The sequence below is a fragment of the Scyliorhinus canicula genome, chromosome 13 (assembly GCF_902713615.1).
Source record: "Scyliorhinus canicula chromosome 13, sScyCan1.1, whole genome shotgun sequence".
Taxonomy (NCBI): Eukaryota; Metazoa; Chordata; class Chondrichthyes; order Carcharhiniformes; family Scyliorhinidae; genus Scyliorhinus; species Scyliorhinus canicula.
Genome location: NC_052158.1, coordinates 46355542 through 46378385, shown reverse-complemented (window position 1 = coordinate 46378385; position 22844 = coordinate 46355542). Strand labels below are relative to the sequence as shown.

Genomic DNA, 22844 nt, shown 5'->3' with positions numbered 1-22844 from the left:
GGTTTAAACACTCAGCTGCTGACATCACCTTCGCTCATACCCATATCTGATCCACCATTGGCTATCCTGGGGTTGGAGAGGCTAAACAGCTTCCTCGTGAACTCCTCCTGTTCTGTCAGCTCCTTGATGTACGGAACCCGCACTCCAGTCAACGAGAGCTCCTGGGCGCTTTGGGCCAGCTTTACCTAAATGAAGAAATGCAATTCAAAAAGAAATCATGGTCCAGAATTTGCTGTGCTGTCTTGTGACCATTTTCTGAGTGTCGGAGACAGTTTTTGGCCTACACAAGGAGGTCAATCCTATGACAAAGTCAGAGCCATCTCCAAAACAACTGCATTTTCCAAAACCTCACAAAATTGGTCAAAATAAATCCTGTGATTCTGTATTTTCAACTCAAAAACTCAGATTTAACATTTCAAAAATTAATATATAAATGTAGATTTATTATTCAGACATTGCCCTCTTCTCCACACAGGTAAACTTGTGCAGAGGCAGATATGCACCTGTCTACTGATGTCTTCTTGTGATGTTTGGCAATCTGGTCAATGGTTAAATTGACCTTGAAATGATTGGAATGACAGTGGGAGATGTTGGAGACAATCACTGCTGAGACAGACAGTATTTTGGAAGGACAGCTCCCATGTCAGAGCACTGGAGGGTAAACAACACAGACAACACTTCAGTGTAAGGGAAGCAGGTGAGCCGCAGTGTGAATGTGTTGGGGGTCTGTGGAGGTCTGATGACCGTGAGAATGATTTGTCGCACGTGAATGGTTTGTCTCCTGTGTGAATGTGTTGCTCTGCGCAGAGGGAAGGTGACTTGGGAAAGATGTCACATACCGTACATGTGAATATGCTGGTGTATGCGGAAGCCAATGAGTCCAAGAATATATAGTCACATACCTTGCATGGTAAGGGCTTCTCTCCTGTGTGAATACGTTGGTGTTTACGGAGGGTCGATGACACTGAGAATGATTTGTCACACACCTCGCACGTGAAGGGCTTCTCTCCTGTATGAACGCGTTGGTGGACACGGAGGGTAGATGGCCTTGAGAATGATTGGTCACAGATCTCGCACGTGAAGGGCTTCTCCCCAGTGTGAATGCGTTGGTGTTTATGGAGGGTCGATGACTGAGAGAATGATTTGTCACACACCTCGCACCTGTAGGGCTTCTCTCCAGTGTGAACGCGTTGGTGTTCACGGAGGGTCGATGACGCTGAGAATAATTTGTCACACACCTCGCACCTGAAGGGTTGCTTTACCTAAAGGAAGAAGTAAAATGAAAAAGAAGTCAGGGTCCAGACTTTGCTGTTCTGACTTGTGCCACATTTTCTGACTGCTGGATACAGTTTTCACCCTGCACCCAGGGGAACTTTTTCGAGATCAATCTTATGACAAATCAAAAAGAAAATGCTGGAAAATCTTAGCAGGTCTGGCAGCATCTGTAGGGAGAAAAAAGAGATAATGTTTTGAATCCAGATGACCCTTTCTCAAATCTTATGACAAAGTCAGAGCCATCTTCAAGAAAACATTTGAAAACACCTCATAAAATTAAAGAAACATCAGGTGATCTTTCTGTATTTTCAACTCAAAAGCTAGGATTTAAAGGTTAAAAAATTAACATACAGCTTTATATATTTAATATTCAGATATTGCCCTCTTGTCTCTTGCAGGTAAACTTCTGCATTAGCAGGACCATCTATATATATATATTGGTGATGTTTGGCGATCTGGTCAACGGTTAAATTGACCTTCTTGAATTGATAGGGCTGATGTTGGAAGAGTTTGGAGACAGACACTGCTGAGACAGACACTGCTTTGGGAGGACAGCTCCTCTGTGTGAGCACTGGAGGGTAAACAACACAGACAATTCTGCGTAAGGGAAGCAGCTGAGCCACAGTGTGATGACCAGTGTGTGCAGAGGGCTGATTGATCCGAGAATAATTTGTAACAATCCATACATGTGAATATTTTGTCTCCTGTATGAATGTGTTGCTGTGCGCAGATTAAAGGTAACTGAGGGAATAATTTGTCACATACCGTATATGTGAATATGACTGGGTTACACACAAAGTCAATGGGTCCAAGAATAATTTGTCACCTACCTTGCATGGAAAGAGTTTCTCCACTGAGTGATCACGCTGGTGTTTACGGAGGGTCGATGCTTGAGAGAATGATTTGCCACACACCTCACATGCGAAGAGTTTCTCACTTGTGTGAATACGTTGGTGATTGCGGAGGTGCGATGACCATGAGAATGATTTATCACATATTTTGCACATGAAGGGTTTCTCCCCGGTGTGAAGGTGCTGGTGTTGACGGAGGGTCGATAACACCGAGAATGATTTGTCACACACGTCGCAGGCGAAGGGTTTCTCCCCTGTGTGAATGCGTCGATGCTGACGGAGGTTCGATGATTGTGAGAAGGACTTGTCACAAACATCACACCTGAATGGCTTCTCACCTGCGTGTATACGTCGGTGCTGATGGAGGTTCGATGATTGTGAGAAGGACTTATCACAAACATCACACCTGAATGGTTTCTCCCCTGTGTGAATCATCCGGTGCGTCAGGAGGTTGGTAGACGTCACAAAACTTTTATCACAAACATCACACCTGAATCGTTTTTCTTCCATGTGGATGCTCTTGTGATAATAGTAATTGTGACAAATGCACCTCAGAAGCCTGTGGATTCCCTGACATACGCTTTACACTTGAATGGCCTCTCACCTGTACTAATGAGTCAGTGGTTAAGTGGCTTGATAAATGATTGAAACTCGCACCACACTTGGAGCCCACTCACACTTCTTCCCAGCCTCACCCTGACCGATCAGCAACAGCCGAACCTTCAGAATAGTTGGTTTTGATGGAAGGTTCCACACCACTGACCAGTTTCAGATCTGATGATATGTCAAAGCTCCCCTGACCCGTCCGATTTCCAGGTGATGCTTTCACTGCCCAACCTTCTCTGTGTTGAACAATGCTGGGAAGGGACTGGATGTCTTTCCACAGTTGTTCCTTGGGTGATGATCAGGATCTATCTGCGGTGTCTATCCTCTCTGTATTCTCTGGTGTAGTACGGTGCAATCCTTCTGTAAAACAGGAAAAGGAAACATGATTTCCTCCAACTTCCTCTCCTCCTTCAGTGAAGGGGATGACTCCTCAGTTAGAGAATGTTCCACACTGAGTGTCAGTCTGCTATTTTACTGTGTGGGGGACCAGATACAAGTCCTTTCTTTTTCCTCACTTGACACTCCCTCTGTTTCCAGCAGGGACACTAACAACGTGGCCACTTTCTTTCTTTTGCCCTGGCCCCATCTTCCCAGATACCGTGAGCAACAGAAAAGACACTCAGGTGGAGCGTAAAACAGCCTCAATTCACTTGAGCCGAATTGTGCTTAAGACCGGTTTTACCCTTCGATTATGTGTTTGATATAAACATAGAATATACAGTGCAGAAGGAGGTCATTTGGCCCATCGAGTCTGCACCGACCCACTTAAGCCCCCACCCACCCTATCCCCGTAACCCAGCAACCCCTCCTAACATTTTTGGTCACTAAGGGTGTTTTGTTATGCTCTTGGCGTAGCAGAAGCTGCTTCCTTCATGTGCACTCTGACAAAGGAAGGTTCAGACGTGGAGATAACTTCAACACGTTTATTAAACTATTTACAATTCACCTACTCGGATACGCCTCTACTGTTAATCCATCTATAGCTACTCAGACTGATGAACCAGTCTGCTACAATCCACGTGGTGGGTGTGATGTTGAATCAACCCTGTGTCTGTACTCACTGAGTGTCTCCACTGGAAAGAGGAAGATCATGTGTGCTGTGTCCTTTATATATGGGTTGGTGTAATGCCCCCCTGTGGTAGGTTCACCTCTGTGTATCGTGACTGCCCATTGATCATGTCCTATTTTACTGACCTATTGGTTGAGTGTCTGTGTGTCATGTCTCTGGTGCGCCTTCTAGTGTCTAGTTAGTCTATGTGTACTTACATTAACCCCTTGTGTATCTACAGTGATGCATATAGGGCAATTTATCATGGCCAGTCCACCTAACCTGCACGTCTTTGGACTGTGGGAGGAATCTGGAGCACCCGGAGGAAACCCACACAGACACAGGGAGAACGTGCAGACTCCGCACGTTCTCCGCACGCATCTTCTGTTTGCATTGCCTATAGAGCCCTTGGCCATTGCGCTGAGGATCTCGGAGTTGTGGAAGGGGATAGTGAGGGGGTGGAGCATAGGGTGTCCCTGTATACGGATGACTTGTAATATATTTTGGAGCGGTCTCCTCATGGGGGGCATAATGGGTGTGCTTCGAATATTTGGAATGTTCTCTGGGTATGAGCTGGATTTGGGGAAAAGTGAGTATTTTGTAGTTTCCTCTCCAGGAGCTGGTGTGTGTGTATGTGTGGGGGTGGGGGGAAGGAGGGCCTGGCTGCCATTCCGTCTGGCAGAGTCTCACTTTAGGTATCTGGGAGTGCAGGTGGCCTGGGATTGGGCAGGCTTTCGGAAGTTCAATTTTTCCAGTTTGGTGGGGAGGGTGAAGGCTGATTTGTTGAGGTGGGATAATCTTCCACTGCCGTTTGTGGGCCGGGTACAAGCAGTGAAGATGAATATTTTAATGTGATTCTTATTTTTGTTTCAGTGCCTGCCGGTCCTTTTGCCTAAGGCGCTTTTCGGTGGGGGTGGGGGGGGGGGGGGGCTGATCTCTTTTTTTTGTCTGGGTGTGGAAGGTGGCCAGGATAAGGAAGGTGGTGGGGCAGGTGCGGGGGGGGGGGGGGGGGGGGGGGGGGGGGGGGTTGTTCGGCCTCTCAAATCTGATGTACTATTTTTGGGCGGCAAATGCAGAGAATGTTCAGGGCTGGGATAGGTGGGGGCTTTGTGGGTTTGGATGGAGGCAGGCTCCTGTAGGGGATCCAGGTTTCGGGCACTGGCAACAGCAACGCCCCCGAAGGCTCCAGGGAAGTATTTGGTGATTCCATTGGTGGAGGCAGTTTTCACAACATTTTAGGTTGGGGGCAGGGTCGGGGGGGATGTCGATCAGAGGTTTGAGCTGGGACCAGGTCCGCCTGAGGAAGGGATCGGTGGGGCAGGTTTTCCACTCTGGGTTGGATGTGAAGAACCGGGGAGTGGCGATTCTGGTGGGGAAAAATGTGTTGTTTGAGGCATCGGAGGTGGTGGCGGATAAGGGGGGGTAGGTATGTTATGGTTAGGGGCAGGCTACAAGGAGAGAAGGTGGTACTGGCTAGTGTGTGTGCCCCAAATTGGGACGATGCGGGCTTTATGAGGCGTATGTTGGGAAGGGTCCCAGATCTGGAGGCGGGAGGTCTGATTATGGGGGGGGGACATTAATACGGTGTTGGATCCTTCACTGGATCGGTCCAGCTCTAGGACGGGTAGGAGGCCGGCGGTGGCCAAGGTACTGAGAGGGTTTATGGACCAGATGGGTGGGGTGGATCCATGGAGGTTTGTGAGGCCGAGGGCGCACGAGTACTCTTTCTTCTCCCACGTGCATAGGGTCTACTCTCGGATAGACTTCTTCGTGGTGAGTAGGGGACTGATTTCAAGAGTGGAGGAGGCCGAGTATTCGGCCATTGCAATCTCCAACCACGCTCCGCATTGGATAGAGTTGGAGATGGGGGAGGTGCGGGACCAGCGCCCGTTGTGGCGGTTGGATGTGGGGTTGTTGGCGGAGGAGGAGGTGTGTAGGAGGGTCCGGGCAAGTATTGAGGGGTACCTCGAGGTGAATGATACAGGGGAGGTTCAGGTGGGGATGGTCTGGGAAGCCCTGAAGGCAGTGATTCGTGGGGAACTGATATCCATCCGGGCACACAGGGAGAGGAGCGAGAGGAGTGAGAGGGATAGACTGGTGGGAAAGATGCTGGAGGTAGACAGGAGGTATGCAGAGGCACCAGAGGAGGGACTGTTGGGGGAGAGGCGCAGCCTGCAGGCTAAATTTGATTTGCTGACCACTAGAAAGGCGGAGGCACAGTGGAGGAAGGCACAAGGGGCAGTGTACGAACATGGTGAAAAGGCGAGTAGGATGCTGGTTTATCAACTCCGCAAGCGGGATGCGGCTAAGGAAATTGCTGGAGTGAGAGACAAGAGTGGGAATGTGGTGCGGAAGGGGCTAGAGGTGAATTAGGTCTTCACGGACTTTTACGGGGAACTGTACCGGTCGGAGCCAACGGGGGAGAGGAGGGGAATGGAGAGGTTCGTCGACGGGCTTTCTTTCCTGAAGGTGCAGGAGGAGCAGGTGGAGGGGTTGGGTGCGCCGATTGAGCTGGAGGAGCTGGTTAAGGGGATCGGGCAGATGCAGTCAGGGAAGGCACCGGGGCCGGATGGGTTCCCGGTGGAATTTTATAAAAGTTTGTGGACCTAGTGGGCCCCTTGCTGGTGCGGACACTCAATGAAGCGTGGGAGGGGGGGACTTTGCCCCCGACGATGTCGCGGGCGCTGATCTCGTTAATTTTAAAGAGGGACAAGGGCCCCCAGCAGTGTGGTTCACACAGGCCCATATCTCTCCTCAACGTAGATGCCAAGGTGCTGGCAAAAATCCTGGCCACCAGGATAGAGGACTGTGTGCCAGGGGTTGTGCACGAGGACCAGACAGGTTTTGTGAAGGGAAGGCAGCTGAACACGAATGTGCAGAGATTGTTGAATGTCATCATGATGCCGGCGATTGAGGGGGAGGCAGAGATAGTGGTGGCGCTGGATGCGGAGAAGGCCTTCAATAGAGTGGAGTGGGGGTACCTATGGGAGGTGTTGGGGAGGTTTGGATTTGGTGATGGGTTCATTAGATGGGTACGGCTGCTATATGAGGCCCCGATGGCGTGCGTGGCCACGAATGGGAGGAGGTCGGAGTACTTCCGGCTTTACCGAGGGACCAGGCAGGGTTGCCCCCTGTTCCCCTTGTTGTTTGCATGCAATCGAGCCGCTGGCGATGGCGTTGAGGGATTCAGAGAGGTGGAGAGGTGGGGAGGAACATAGGGTGTCGTTGTATGCCGATGACCTGTTACTGTATGTGACGGACCCGGTGGGAGGGATGCCGGGGTTGATGGAGCTGCTAGCTGAGTTTGGGACCTTTTCAGGTTATAAATTAAATTTAGGCAAGAGTGAGGGGTTTGTGGTGCACCCTGGAGACCAGGAAGAAGGAATTGGTAGGCTCCCGCTTAGGCTGGCAGGGGAGAGCTTTAGGTACCTGGGGGTGCAGGTGGCCAGGGACTGGGGGACTCTTCACAAACATAATTTCACCAGACTTGTAGATCAGATGGAGGAGGAGTTCAAAGGTGGGACATGCTGCCATTGTCGTTGGCGGGGAGGGTACAGTCCGTCAAAATGACGGTGCTTCCGAGGTTCTTGTTCCTCTTTCAGTGCCTGCCCATCTTCATCCCCAGGGCCTTCTTTAGGAGGGTGATTAGCAGTATTTTGAGCTTTGTGTGGGCACATGGGACTCCGAGAGTGAAGAGGGTGTTCCTGGAGCGAGGGAGGGATAGAGGCGGGCTGGCGCTGCCCAACCTTCTGGGGTACTATTGGGCGGCCAATGTGTCAACGGTGCGTAAATGGGTGATGGAGGGGGGAGGGGCGGCATGGAAAAGAATGGAGATGGCGTCATGTAGAGGTACGAGCCTGGGTGCCATGGTAACGGCGCCGTTGCCGCTCTCCCCTAAGAGGTTTACCACGAGCCCGGTGGTGGCGGCGACCCTAAGAATCTTGGGACAGTGGAGATGGCATCGGGGGGAAACAGGGGGCTCGATGGAGGCTCCATTGGGTGGCAATCATCGGTTCATCCCGGGGAACAAGGATGGGGGATTTAGGGGGTGGCAAAGGGCGGGCATCAGTAAATTGAGGGACCTGTTTATTGGCGGGAGGTTTGCGGGCCTGGGGGAACTGGAAGATAAATTTGGGCTTCCCCAAGGGAACATGTTCAGATACTTGCAGGTAAAGGCGTTTGCTAGGCGACAGGTAGTGGGATTCCTTTTGCTGCCCTTGCGGGGGATGATGGACAGAGTGCTTTCAGGGGTGTGGGTCGGGGAGGGGAAGGTGTCTGACATCTATAAGGTAATGCAGGAGGTGGAGGAGTCGTCAGTGGAGGAGCTGAAGGCTAAATGGGAGGAGGAACTCGGGGAGCAGATAGATGACGGGTCTTGGGCAGATGCCTTGGAGAGAGTCAACTCTTCCTCCTCATGTGCGAGGCTTAGTCTCATCCAATTTAAGGTGTTGCACCGGGCCCACATGTCCGGGACTAGGATGAGTAGGTTCTTTGGGGGTGAGGACAGGTGCACTAAATATTCGGGGAGTCCAGCGAACCACGCCCACATGTTCTGGGCATGCCCAGCACTGGAAGAATTCTGGAAGGGGGTGGCGGGGACGGTGTCGAGGGTGGTTGGATCCAGGGTCAAACCAGGGTGGGGACTCGCGGTTTTTGGAGTTGCGGTAGAGCCGGGAGTGCAGGAGGCGAAAGAGGCCGGTGTCCTGGCCTTTGCGTCCCTAGTAGCCCGACGAAGGATCTTGCTACAGTGGAAGGATGCGAGGCCCCCAAGTGTGGAGACCTGGATCAGTGACATGGCGGGATTTATAAAATTGGAAAGGGTCAAATTTGCCCTGAGAGGATCAATACAAGGGTTCTATAAACGATGGCAGCCTTTTCTGGACTTCCTGGCTCAAAGATAGGCATCTTGGTCAATAGCAGCAGCAACCCGGGGGGGTGTTCCTTATTGTAGTTTTTATTCTGTAACTTTATATTGTGTTAATTTGCGTTGTTGTTAAAATGCTGTGTTGTTCATGGAGGTGGGGTGAATGTTTATGATTGTTAATATTATTGTTATTTTTGGTATTTTACTATGGTGTGTTATTGTTGTATAAATTCAAAATTTTTCAATAAAAACTATTTTTTTTTTAAAAAGAGGTTTGAGCTGGGGACAATAGATGCGAGGTTCCGAGGATGGGAGAAGGGGATTATAGAGATGAAGGATCTGTTTTTGGGAGGGCGGTTTACGAGCTTGGAGCAGTTGAATAAGAAGTTTGGGTTGACGCAGGGAGCGGGGGCTGAAGAGTTTCCAGTACGTGCTGGTGCGCGATTTTATGAAGAAGGCCTTCCTGACCTTCCTGATGGCATCCGTCTCTACGTTGCTGGAGGGGGTGCTATCTTCGAGACGAGGGGCCGTCTGGCGATTTATGAGAGGATCATGGAGGAGGGTAAGGTCTTTATGGAGGGGGTTAAGGCTAAGTGAGAGGCTGGGGGGCAGTCCTGGAGGAGAGATTGTGGTGTGAGATGCTGCGGTGGGTGAATACCTCGACTTTGTGCGCAAGCCTGGGGCTGATACAGCTGAAGGTGGTGTACAGGGCGCTGACAAAGTCAAGGATGAGCCGGCTGTTTGAGAGGGTGGAGGATGTTTGTGAGCGACGTGGGAGGGGTCCTGCAAACCATGTGCATACGTTCTGGTTCTGCCTGAAACTGGAAATGATTTGGAGGACAGTATTCAGCACCATCTTGGGGATTTGCATGTGGATGAGGAGCCTCGTCCCCTGGAAGCCATATTTGGGTTGTCGGACTGGCTGAAGTTACAGACGGGTGCGGGGGCAGATGTTTTAGACTTTGCCTCGTTGAGTGCTCACAGGCGTGTCTTATTGGGGTGGAGCTTCTCCACCCTGTGCCTCGACATGGCGGGGGCACCTATTGGAGATTCTAGCCCTGGAGAAATGGGGTGGTGATAGGTTCTACAGAGTTGGGGGTTGGTTCATTTTGTATTTTAGAGAGTTGGTTCCTGCTGACTGTTGAGGAAAGGGTGGGGGATTTAATGTGTCGGGTCTGTTTTGCTCCTGTTGTAAATTGTAAAAGTTTTGAAAATTTGGAATAAAAATACTTTAAACATTCATCAAAGATTTGGAAATTTCTCCTGTTGATTTGCCAAATTATTTGACAGGAAGTGCTGGGAGCCAAGGAAAATATTTCTTCAGTGTCACTGATTGAATGGTTCTGGATTATCCTGGGAAATTAGATACACTGCACTCACTCAGACTGCACATCCCAAATTCAGCTCTCACACACAGCACTGGGCTAAACTATCAAATCCAAGCCCAGGCTTCTGGGAAAGGCCGAGGCCTTCAGGTAAAATCTTTAAAAAAGACATTTCAATAAATGTGTCTCTGCCCCTCCCAGATAATTACACCTCACCTTCTCATATTCAGCAATGACCCATCAACAAAACTCAGTCTGTAAATCAGAAGGGAAATGTTTCCAATAAACACCCTCAATATCCAACACACAGCCAATCAAACAATTCAGCACAAAGCACCGAGTAAACAGGTCTGTGAGCTGGATCTTCTCACACAGCATAAGGGGCATTTCCACAGCTGATTGCCCACAGGATAGTCAGACTGCCTGAACATTAGTGTGGATATTGTGCAATGTAATGATTGTAAATTCTGCTCCTTCACTCACCATCTCCTGACTTGGTTTTGAGTCCCTACAGGAAGTGAAGCAGCTGTGGTAGAGGAAGAGGAGAGAATGGGCAGAGTGGGTGGGCTCTCTGATTGACGTCTCTCACAGACAATCCAAATATTTCTGCAGGAACAGGACTTTCCTGAAGTTTGGGAAACTGATCGGGGAAACGGAGGCGACTTTGAGCAGCAGATCAGGTGGGGATTTAAACTTGTCATTATCCCATCTGAATAAAACCTCACTTATTGCAGCTGCTGTCTCAGTTCTTCAGGTAAACGTTGACAGAGATTTCTAGTGTGGGAATAGGATTCTTCATCCTCGGAGGCTTTCATACTGACATCATCAGTGTGGGATGTGTAGTCTTGGATGTGTTTGACAGCAGATTGGAAGAGGAAGACCCACAGCATCCAAAGCAGCGATTTTGTGCAGTGGTGGGACCAACACATACACAGGAGAGATATGGACACAGGAGAGAGATAGACACAGGAGAGACAGAGGTTGGAGACGGGAGATTGACCCAGTGATCAGGGGGTGACTCTGTTCCTGCCTCCAATTCCATCAGAGGACCCACACTGGGGACTAACCCACCAGAGTATCCACATGTCAGAAACTCTTCAGGCGCAATGTTTGAGACAAGCTTTTAACCCAGCTCTGCGATTTCCTGAAGCACCAGCAGATTCACACTTAGAGAAAACATTCAGGTGTCAGGTGTGTGACAAGGATTTCATTTGGTCAGAATATCCACCGTCTACAGCCTTGTTCCCAAAATTAACTTTCCTCCATTCCTTCCTGGTCAAACTCAGCATTTCTTGCTCATCCCTAATTGCCTTTGAGGAGATAGTGTGATGCAACCATCAATTCACACGAGATGATTAGTAGAAGTGAACAGTGGTTTTAATAAGCTAGATCTGTGCCTGCCTGCGACTGCTCTGTACTGAGTGCCGCCTACAGGCTGCAGGTATATATACCACCCCCGAGGGGGCGGAGCTACAGGCCTCCCAGGATGATATACAATATCGTAATTATAGGTGGAGAGTTCAATTCTCCACCTCAAGATCTTACCACTCTTGATCTTGCCCTGCTGTGTGTTGTTGAACATAAAGGCTACCGACCGTTGGTCGGTGACGAGGGTGAACCTCCTACCGGCCAGGTCGTGCCTCCAATGTCGCACAGCTTCCACAATGGCTTGAGCTTCATTTTTGACAGAGGAGGGTCGAATCTCGGAGGCGTTGAGGGTACGGGAAAAGAAGTCAGGGGCCTGCCTGCCTGGTTAAGGGTAGCTGCCAGGGCAACGTGTGACCCATCGGTCTCCACCTGGAAGGGGATGGACTCGTCCACTGCGTGCATCGCGGCCTTGGTAATGTCTGCCTTGATACGGCTGAAGGCCAGGCGGGCCTCAGTCGTCAGGGGAAAGATGGTGGCTTTGAGAAGTGGGCGGGCTTTATCCGCATAGTTGGGGATCACTGGGCATAATATGAGAAGAACCCCAGGCATCTTTTCAGGGCCTTGGGGCAGTGGGGAAGGGGGAGTTGCAGGAGGGGGCGCATGCGGTCGGGTTCGGGCCCTAGGACTCCGTTTTCGACGGCATAGCCGAGGATGGCTATTCGGCTTGTGCGGAAAACGCATTTCTACTTGTTGTAGGTGATATTCAGGGTTTGGGCGATTTGGAGGAACTTCTGAAGGTTAGTGTCGTGGTCCTGCTGATCATGGCCATAGATGGTGACATTGTCCCAAGTACGGAAACGTGGCCCACAGCCCGTACTGGTCAACCATTCGGTCCATCGTTGCTTGGAAGACCGAGACTCCATTGGTAATGCGAAGGGGACCTGAGGAAGTGGAGGAGGCAGCCGTCTGCCTCCAAGGCAGTGTAGTGACGGTCTTCCGGGCTGATCGGAAGCTGGTGGTATGCGGACTTCAGATCTACCGTGGAGAAAACCCGGTAGTGTGCAATCTGATTAACCATATCCGCTATGCGGGGAAGGGGGTATGCATCGAGTTGCGTGTCCCGGTTTATGATCTGGCTGTAGTCGACAACCATCCGGTTCTTTTCCCCAGTCCTGACGACCTCCACTTGGGCTCTCCAGGGGCTATTACTGGCCTCAATGATTCCCTCCCTCAAGAGCCGCTGGACCTCCGACTTGATAAAAGTCCCGTCCTGGGCACTGTACCGCCTGCTTCAGGTGGTGACGGATTTACAGTCGGGGGTGAGATTCGCGAAGAGCGAGGGAGGGGGGCGACCTTAAGGGTCGCGAGGCTACATACGGTGAGAGGGGGCAGGGGTCCGCCGAACTTCAGGGTCAGGCTTCTGGGGTTGCACTGGAAATCCAGTCCTAACAAGAGAGGAGCGCAGAGATGGGGAAGGACATAGAGTTTAGAATTGGCATACTCGGCGCCCTGTATCTCGAGGTTCCCCCGGATCTGCACTGAATGTGATCCGGAAGCAAGGGAGATTGTTTGGGACGCGGGGGAAATCTGGAGGGAGCAGCGCCTTACAGTGTCCGGATGGATGAAGCTCTCCGTGCTCCCGGAGTCCAACAGACAGGGCGTTTCGTGCCCATTGACCCGGACGGTCACCATGGACCTCGTGAGGTGCTTGGGCCGTTACTGGTCGAGAGTGACAGCGCCGAGCTGCGGGTAGCCGGCGTGGTCGGTGGTAGCGATGTGGTCCCAAGATGGCGGCCCCCATGAGTCGCACATGGCGGGCTAGGTTGATGATGGCAGCCAAGATGGCGGCCCCCGTGAGTCGCACGTGTCGGGTGGAGTTAAAGATGGCGGCCCCACGGATAGAACGAGGCGGATGACGCGTCAGAAGAGGGCGGTACCGGCAGGCACGCAGCCACGCTGCAGGGTTTGCGGGCCTGTGAGTCTGTGCGTCGGGCCTGCGATTTTGGAACTTTGGGTCGGGCCAAGCAGACTTTGGCAAAATGTCCCTTCTTGCCACAGTCGCTGCAGGTCGCGTTCCGAGCTGGGCAACACTGCCTGGAGTGCTGGTTCTGACCACAGAAATATCAAGATGAGCCCCCGGATTGGGCGGGCAGCCGCACGGCACAGGCTTGGAACATCCTCAGGTCGGGTGTTGGCCGCGCCTCCGGCACCCACGAGGAAATCGCGTGGTCGGAGGGGAAAGCGTTTAGGCTCTGGACGGCTACCTTTAATGAGGTGGATAGTTTTACCTTCTCCCCTAGGCCGAGGGCACTCTTTTCGAGCAGGTGCTGTCAGACATAGTTGGACTGGACTCCAGCCACATAGGTGTCCCAGATGGCGAGTACCATGGGCTGCGAGGCCGTGCGGTCCTTGTAGTTACAGTTCCAAGTGAGTACCCTCAGGTCGTGTAGATATTCCTCCAGCAGGACTTCCGGTTGCGGTGATGCGGAGCTAAGCCACACGTTCGGTGGCTCCTGCTTTTTTCGGTCTTTTGGGCTCTTTTAAGGGCCCGTAGCAGCGCTGGCTGGACTTTTCCCCGTGTGGGAACACATCTGCTGCGATCATCTGCCGGTGGATGGACTGGATCAGGAGCGGCGCGGTCAAAAAATCAGCTTTGGAGCAGAGAAAGGTGCGAGGCAGGAAGAACAAAATGGCGGCGGGCGGGGAATCGGCAGCGTGGCAGTAGTGGGTGCAGGAGCAGCAGGAGCAGCTTCAGCGTTGCTTCAGAGAGCTGAAGGCTGAGATCCTGGAACCGTTTCAGGTCTCGCTGGACAAGCTGATGGCGACTCAGACGGCTCAGGGTGCAAAGATCCGCGAGTATTGGCAAAAGGCCTCGGAAAATGAGGATGAACTCCTAGGCCTGGCAGTGAAGGTGGAGTCGCATGAGGCGCTCCACAAGAAATGGCAAGCGAGGATGGAGGAAATGGAGAACCGCTCATGGCAGAAGAACTTGCAGATCCTGGCCTCCCGGAGGGGCTGGAAGGCTCGGACTTGGGGGCCTATGTGACCTTGATGCTGAACTCGCTAATGGGTGCGGGGTCGTTCCAGGGGCCCTTGGAGCTGGAGGGTGCCCATCGAGTGTTGCTGAGGAAGCCCAAGCCGAACGAGCCGTCTAGGGCGGTGCTGGTTCGTTTTCACCGCTTCGTTGACCGTGAGAGTGTGCTGAGATGGGCGAAAAAGGAGAGTAGCAGCAGGTGGGAGAATGCAGAGATCCGGATTTATCAGGACTGGAGTGCGGAGGTGGCGAAGAGAGGGGCTGGTTTTAACCGGGCGAAGACAGTGCTCCACAAGAAAGGGGTGAAATTTGGCCTGCTACAGCCGGCACGCCTCTGGGTCACTTATAAAGATCGCCAGCTCTACTTTGACTCCCCGGAAGATGCCTGGGCCTTCGTCCAGGCAGTGAAGCTGGATTCAAACTGAGGGCTGGGGGGGACGCAGGACTGGTGTATATTGTCCGGGGGCATTGTCCTCCCTGGTACCCTTTTTTTGTTGGTCCCTTTTTGTTTGTTCGCTTTTTGGGGCTTTTCAATTATTTATTTTGGTGCCTTTGTTCAGTGGTGGAGGGCTGGGGAGCTGTATTGCGGGCCCGTTGGGTCGCGCGCCCTTTTCTTTCCCGCGTTTTGGGTCGGGGCGCGGGGTTTCAGATGGAAACGCGGGCTTTTTTCCCATGCTGGAGGTAGAGTGGGAGGAGCCGGCACCGGGCGGGGGGAGTGGCGGTTGTGTCACACCGGGGAGGGGGGGTCGCTGGGGTGGCAGGAGCAGCCGGGGTCAGCAGGAGTCGGCTGACTTACTCAAGTATGACGAGAGGGGTAATGCAGCTAGGGGCGGCCTTAGCTAGAGGGGGTGGGGGGGTGTTGGAGTGGGGAGTAGGGAGGAGGTAGCGGATTGCTGCTAGAAGGGCCGAAGTGGAACAGATGGGGATGGGGGGGTTGGGATGGGGATCTGCCACCGTGGGGAATGGGCCTGGGGGTACTGCGGGCACGTGGTGGGCCGAGGGAGAGCTATGGCTGACCGGCGTAGAGGGAGGGGGAAGACCCCCCCCCCCAATTCGGCTGGTCACATGGAATGTGAGGGGGCTGAATGGACTGGTGAAGCGGGCCCGGGTGATGGCGCACTTGAAGGGGCTAGGGGCGGACGTGGCTATGCTCCAGGAGACGCACCTTAGGGTGGCGGATCAGATGAGGCTGAGAAGTGGGTGGATTGGACAAGTGATCCATTCGGGGTTAGATGCGAGAAACCGGGGGTTAGCGATTTTGGTGGGAAAGAGCATGTCGTTTGTGGCGTTGAGTGTGGTGGCAGATAGCTGTAGCAGATACGTAATGGTGAGAGGTAGACTTCAGTGGGAGCGGGCGGTGCTGGTCAATGTGTACGTCCAAAATTGGGACGATGCAGGCTTCATGCAGCACATGCTGGGCCGGATTCCAGACCTGGAGGTGGGGGCTTTATAATGGGAGGAGATTTTAATACAGTGCTGGACCAGACCCTGGATTGTTCGAGGTCCAAGACGGGTAAGAGGCCGGCGGCGGCCACAGTGCTGAGGGGGTTCATGGACCAGCTGGGAGGGGTGGACCACTGGATGTTTATGAGGCCGGGAGGTAGGGAGTTCTCGTTTTTCTCCCACGTCCACAAGGCTTATTCCCGGATTGATTTTTTTGTCCTCAGCAGGGAGCTAATCCCGAGAGTGGTGGGGGCCGGAGTATTCGGCGATAGCCATATCAGACCACGCTCCGCATTCAGTGGACCTGGAGCTGGGGGAGGGGAAGGATCAACGCCTGCTGTAGAGGTTAGATGTGGGGCTACTGTCAGAGGAGGAAGTATGTGGGCGGGTCTGTAGGTGCATGGAGGGGTATTTGGAAGCTAATGACAATGGGGAGATGCAAGTGGGGGTGGTCTGGGAGGTGCTGAAGGCGGTGGTTAGAGGGGAGCTGATTTCTATTAGGGCACACAGGGAGAGGGGGAGAAAAATGAGAGGGAGAGGTTGGTGGAAGATATGGTAAGGGTGGACAGGAGGTACGCGGAGGTCCCGGAAGAAGGGCTTTTGAGGAAGCGTCGTAGTCTCCAAGCGGTTTGACATATTGACCACCCGGAAAGCGGAGGCGCAGTGGAGGAGGGCACAGGGAACGGTTTATGAGTACGGGGATGCTGGCCCTCCAGCTCCGGAAGCGGGAGGCGGCGAGGGAGATAGGGGGAGTTAGAGACATAGGAGGGAACCTGGCGTGGTGTACAAGGGGCATCAACGGGTCCTTTTATGAGGAGTTGTACCGGTCAGTGCCCCCTGGGGAGGAGGGTGGGATGGACCGCTTTTTGGACAAGCTGGAGTTCCCGAGAGTGGGGGAGGAGGGGGTGGAGGGTCTGGGGGCCCCAATCGAATTGGAGGAGCTGATCAAGGGGTTGGGGAGTATGCAGTCAGGGAAGGCACCGGGGCCTGACGGGTTCCCGGTGGAGTTTTACAAGAAGTTTTCAGACCTGTTGGACCCTGAATGAGGCAAGGAGGGGAGGGGGGGGGGGGGGGGGGGGGCTTTGCCCCCGACGATGTCCAGAGCACTAATTTCTCTGATCTTGAAGCGGGATAAGGACCCCCTCCAGTGTGGGTCTTACAGGCCGAACTCGCTCCTCAACGTGGATGCGAAGCTGCTGGCCAAGATACTGGCCAGGAGGGTGAAGGATGTGATCCCGCTGGTCATTCACGAGGACCAAACGGGTTTTGTGAAGGGGGGGCAGCTGAATGTCAATGTGCGGCGGCTTCTCAATGTCATAATGATGTCGGCACTGGCTGGGGAGGCGGAAATAGTGGCATCGATGGATGCGGAGAAAGCTTTTGACAGGGTGGAGTGGAGCTACCTGTGGGAGCTGTTGACGAGATTTGGGGTTGGTGAGGGATTCACTAGGTGGGTGAGGCTGTTGTATAATGCTCCGGTGGCGAGCGTGGTGATGAATGGGAGGAGATCAGAGGACTTTCGGCTGTCCCGGGGGACGAGGCAGGGGTGCCCCTTGTCTCCCCTGCTCTTCGCGCTGGCGATTGAACCCCTGGCCATGGCACTGAGGGAATCGAGGAACTGGAGGGGGATTGTGCGGGGGGGGTGGGGGGGGGAGGAGCACCGGCTGTCACTGTACACGGACGATTTACTGCTGTACATTGCAGATCCGGCGTCGGGGGGTGCCAGAGGTGATGAGGATCCTGGGGGAGTTCAGAGACTTCTCTGGCTATAAGCTCAATGTGGGAAAGAGTGAGCTGTTTGTGGTGCATATGGGGGACCAGGAGAAAGAGATAGGGGATCTCCCGCTGAAAAGGGCAGAGATATGCTTCAGATACTTGGGAGTCCAGATAGCCAGGAGCTGGGGGGCCCTGCATAGGTTAAACTTCACGAGGCTGGTGGAGCAGATGGAGGAAGAGTTCAGGAGGTGGGATGCGTTGCCATTCTCCCTAGCAGGCAGGGTCCAGTCGGTTAGGATGACGGTGCTCCCAAGGTTTTTGTTTCTCTTCCAGTGTTTACCCATTATGATTCCGAAGGCTTTCTTTAGGAGGGTTAACAGGAGTATTACGGGGTTTGTGTGGGCGCAGAAGACCCCGAGGGTGAGGAGGGTATTCTTGGAGCGTGGCAGGGAGGTGGGTGGACTGGCGCTGCCCAACCTGTGTGGGTATTACTGGGCTGCGAATGTGGCAATGATTCGTGGGTGGGTGATGGAGGGGGAGGGAGCCGCATGGAAGAGGATGGAGGCAGCGTCCTGTGTGGGCACGAGTTTAGAGGCGCTGGTGATGGCCCCGCTGCCACTCCCCCGGCAAGGTACTCTTCGAGTCCGGTAGTGGTGGCTACCCTTAAAATCTGGGGACAGTGGCGGAGGCATAGGGGGGAAGTGAAGGCCTGTTTGGTTCCCGATACGGGGGAACCACCGGTTTGTACCAGGGAGGATAGATGGAGGGTTTCTGAGTTGCACAGGGCAGGTATCAGGCGCATGGGGGACCTCTTCCTCGACGGAAAGTTTGCGACCTTAGAGGAGTTGGAGGGGAAGTGGGGTCTACCCCCGGGGAATTCCTTTAGGTACATGCAGATTAGGGCGTTTGTTATGTGGCAGGTAGCGGAGTTTCCGCTATTGCCGCCAAGGGGGGTTCAGGACAGGGTGCTCTCGGGGACGTGGGTCGGCGAGGGCAGGATTTCTGCAATTTATCAGGTGATGCAGGAGGGGGAGGAGGCCTCGGTGGAGGAGCTGAAAGCGAAGTGGGAGGAGGAGTTGGGGGAGGAGATTGAGGAGGGGACGTGGGCAGATGCCCTGGGGAAGGTGAATTCCTCTTCTTGCGCACGGCTTAGTCTAATTCAGCTGAAGGTGCTGCATAGGGCACATATGACTGGGACCAGGCTGAGCCGGTTCTTTGGGGGAGAGGACAGGTGTGGGAGGTGTTCGGGAGGCCCGGCGAATCACACCCACATGTTCTGGGCGTGTCCGGCGGGGTTCTGGAAGGGAGTGGTGGGGACCTTGTCCAAGGTGGTCGGCTCCAGGGTGGAACCGGGATGGGGCTCGCTATTTTTGGGGTAGCTTCGGAGCCGGGAGTGCAGGAGGCGAGAGAAGCCGGTATTCTGGCCTTTGCATCCCTAGTAGACCGGCGAAGGATCCTTTTGCAGTGGAAGGACGAGAAGCCCTCGAGCCCGGAATCCTGGATCAACGACATGGCCGGATTCATTAAACTGGAGAGAGTCAAGTTTGCCCTGAGGGGGTCATTGCAAGGGTTCTTTCGGCGGTGGCAGCCTTTTCTTGATTTCCTGGCGGAGCCTGTTATGGGGGTTTGTTCTTACGGTTATATGTTTATTACTTTTTCTTGTTGTTAATTTATTGCTTTGTATTGTGGGGGGGGGGGGGGGAGGGGGTTTTGTTTTTCTCTTTTCATTGTTGGGATAAAATTTGTTGTTGGAAAATTTGAATAAAAATTATTTTAAAAAAAAGATATTCCTCCAGCGATTCCCCGGGGCGTTGACGACGTGTGGTGAGGAGATGCCTCGCGAACACTTGATTCACCGGCCTCACGTAATCTATTTTCAGGATTGCGACCGCATCTGCGTACGTGGTTGCATCGTGGTTAGGTGGATTGGCAATGCTAAATTGCCCGTAGTGTAAGGTTAATGGGGGGATTGTTGGGTTATGGGTATACGGGTTACGTGGGTTAAGTAGGGTGATCATTGCTCGGCACAACATTGAGGGCCGAAGGGCCTGTTCTGTGCTGTAATGTTCTATGTTCGATTAGTAAAGAGATTCTGTAGCTCACCCGGGCGTGGAGGAGACTCAGCTTCTGTGCCTCGGTGACGGCGGGCGAGGAGGAGGCGAGGTAGGCCTCAAAGCAGCAGAGCCAATGTGAGAAGATTCCTTTGGCTTCGGCTGCCTGTGGGTCGAGTTCCAGTCGATCAGGTTTGAGGGCGGCTTCCATTGCGATATTTTAGCTTATTAAATTGATTCGACCATCAATTCACACGAGACGATTAGTAGAAGTGAACAGTGGTTTTAATAAGCTAGATCTGTGCCTGCCTGCGACTGCTCTGTACTGAGTGCCGCCTACAGGCTGCAGGTATATATACCACCCCCGAGGGGGCGGAGCCACAGGTGGGGTATCAACATAATACAATAGTGGTGAATTGGGGCTGGTTTAGCTCATTCGGCTAAATCGCTGGCTTTTAAAGCAGGCCAGCAGCACGGTTCGATTCCCGTACCAGCCTCCCCGGACAGGCGCCGGAATGTGGCGACTAGGGGGTTTTCACAGTAACTTCATTGAAGCCTACTCGTGACAATAAGCGATTTTCATTTCAATTACAGTAACAATATGTTCACCACATAGTGTTAACTGCCTCCATGAACATCTGCATTTCCCATGATTCACCTCAGTTACCTCTCTCAAAAGGCCACTATTACCGAGGAACGCCAACCCCGGATCAGCTGTGTCAATTTGGCCGTTGACAAACAACAGCAGCAGTTTAACTGCAGCAGTTTGGACTGCAGAGGATCACCAGGTGGTTAGTAATGAGCATCAAATGTTGCCTTTCACCAGGAAGTAATGGTAATTTTCAGGTCCAGGATGTGTAAAGCGGATGAAGGAGTAGTTATACCAAATTGATGACTACAGAGCATTGTGGTGACTGGAGGGTCAAAGGGCAGAGAGTTCGCAATTAGAAAAAGCTGTCAAATTCACCTGGGTGAAGAGTGTCTTCCAGAAATGGGAACTGATGGAAACTCCATGGACACACATCACCACTGGAGCTCTTGCAACCATTCGTGGGTTTGTATGATGGAAAGAGGCTCCATCCTGTGTCTCAAATGTTCGGTGTCATTTCTGACCATCGGAATTGGGAGCCAGACCAAAGAACAGGGGGCGAAATTCTCCGCCCCCCACGACGGGTGGGAGAATAGCGGGAGGGCCTTCCCGACATTTTTGCCGCCCTCCCACTATTCTCCCCCCCCCCCCGCCGAAGTCCCGACCCGAATCGCTGCCGCCGTTTTTTTACGGCCGGCAGCGATTCTCAGCTGTTAGATGGGCCGAAGTCCCAGCCCTTTCCGCCGTTTTTACGAACGGCAAACACACCTGGTCTTGCCGTTCGTAAAAACGGCGTCACAAACTCGCTATTAATAACCATGGCACCGATTGGCACAGCCGTACCACGGCCGTGCCAAGGGTGCCATGGGCCCGCGATCGGTGGGCACCGATCGCGGGCAGCGGGCCCGATGCCCGCGCACTACTTGTCCTTCCGCCGCCCCGCAGTATCCATTCGCGGGGCGGCTGAGGGGCAACCCGGCCCGCGCATGCGCGGGTTTCGCACAAAAACGCGATGACGTCACCCGCGCATGCGCGGGTTGGAGTCTTCCAAACTGCGCATGCGCGGCTGACGTGTCATATGACTTTCGTTAAGCCCGTCTTGCCGGAGCCTACGGCGTCGGGCTGCTAGCCCCGACCGGGGACCAGAATCGGTCCCCGGTCGGGAAGGGGCGCGCTGCCGTAAAACCCGCCCGGGTTTTACGCCAGCTTTACGATTTCTCCCGTTTTGGGAGAATCGCGCCCAGGGATTTTCAACAAACTTTTGTCTTAAGTATTCTGAGAGTTTCCCCTGATGTGAGTGTGTGTTAGTAAAGTGAGCCAGCTCTCAGGAGTGGGTATGGGATAGAATTAGACGCTGCGTTAGTTGTTGATGTGAATTATAGACAGATCCTCTTGAGGTAACAGGTGTTTGACTAATACCACGGGTAATGTTTGTACTCTCCTGTCTGGGAGGATTACTATCCTGAGTATGGTGCGGGAGTAGAGGTGAGTCTCTACAAACCTGGGTTCCCTCAGTCCATCATAGGTTAATGTAATGACAGTGTAATATGTTCACCTTACACTTTTCCAAGATTCATTTCATGTTCTGGGAAAGATCTTGCGTCATTTTGAAATGCTTTGTTATTTTGGTAGGTTCAAAGTTCGGTGTACATTTTATTATTGTTTACCCGATCTTTTGTCACTTGCTCCACAGATGTACAGCTCACAAACCCACACTATTGATTTGTTTGTTTGCTATTTTCGCAATCTTTTGTATAAATTTATAATTCACAATAAAATCAGCATTTTTTTGCTTAACCCAAACTATCTGTTTTGTCAGCATGGTGTGTTCCTATTCAGTGAAACTCAGGAGCCTGCAGTGAATCCTGCACATAATATGTTGGTCAATGTCACTGTGGGCTGGTGTACTTTCACCATCACAGAAAATACTGGACAATTTCAGCAGGTCTGACAGCATCTGTGGAGAGAGAAGGGATGCTGTCAGTCCTGCTGAGATTGTCCAGTATCTTCTATTTATGTTTCAGATTCTAGCATCCACAGTAATTTGCTTTTATACTTTCTCCATCAATTGGTTTTGAATTTCCAGTTCACAGGAAGCACAATAAGCGAGGAATACTTGAGACTTCCAGCTGCATCCATGGTGTGAGTGGTCGCACATTTGGTAGCTCCCGCTCGAGGTGGACTTTGTTGGTCCTTCCACATGTATGGGGTTTGTTTTGAGGGGAAAAGATGTGTGAGTGCCCAGGGAAGGTCATACTTCTCTGGTGAGTCTAGCGTATGGATCAGAAGTACCACAAGAAAGAGAGAGGAATGATTACCACTGCTGCCTCACGGCACCGAAGACCCGGGTTTGAACCTGGTCCAGGTCACTGTCCATGTGGAATTTGCACATTCTCCCTGTGTTTGTGTGGGTTTCACCCCCACAACCCAAAGATTTGCAGGGTAGGTGAAGTGGCCACGCTAAATTGCCCCTTAATTGGGAAAAAATGAATTGGGTACTCTAAATTTTAAAAAACAGAGCGAGAGAGAGCAACTGAGGCAGGAAAGTTTTTGTGGTGCGCCACAGGTGAAGATGGCGGAAGGCAAGGTGGCAGAACTGCCCACCCAGTGGGTTGATGGAGCAGCTAATGGAATTTTTGAATGGAAAGTTCCAGCAGTAGAGGAAAGAGGCTTT

At 52.6% G+C, this 22844-nt stretch overlaps 1 protein-coding gene across 4 annotated transcripts in view; it reads right to left on the bottom strand.

Annotated features, from left to right (window-relative positions):
* The window catches only part of LOC119976646 (zinc finger protein 2-like), a 482048-nt gene that overhangs the window by 1673 nt on the left and 457531 nt on the right, over positions 1-22844 (bottom strand). The window contains exons 1-4 of one of the 4 annotated variants that reach the window (XM_038817300.1): positions 10453-10522; positions 2106-3092; positions 903-1262; positions 29-185 (exon numbers count right to left, since the gene is read on the bottom strand). In XM_038817300.1, the coding sequence (XP_038673228.1) occupies positions 29-185; positions 903-1262; positions 2106-2636 (1048 nt within the window). In that variant the 5' untranslated portion in view covers positions 2637-3092; positions 10453-10522. Of the gene's footprint in view, positions 1-28; positions 186-902; positions 1263-2105; positions 3093-10185; positions 10285-10452; positions 10523-22844 lie in introns of those variants that run through there. The other 3 variants (XM_038817303.1, XM_038817302.1, XM_038817301.1) reach the window with 3 other exon arrangements.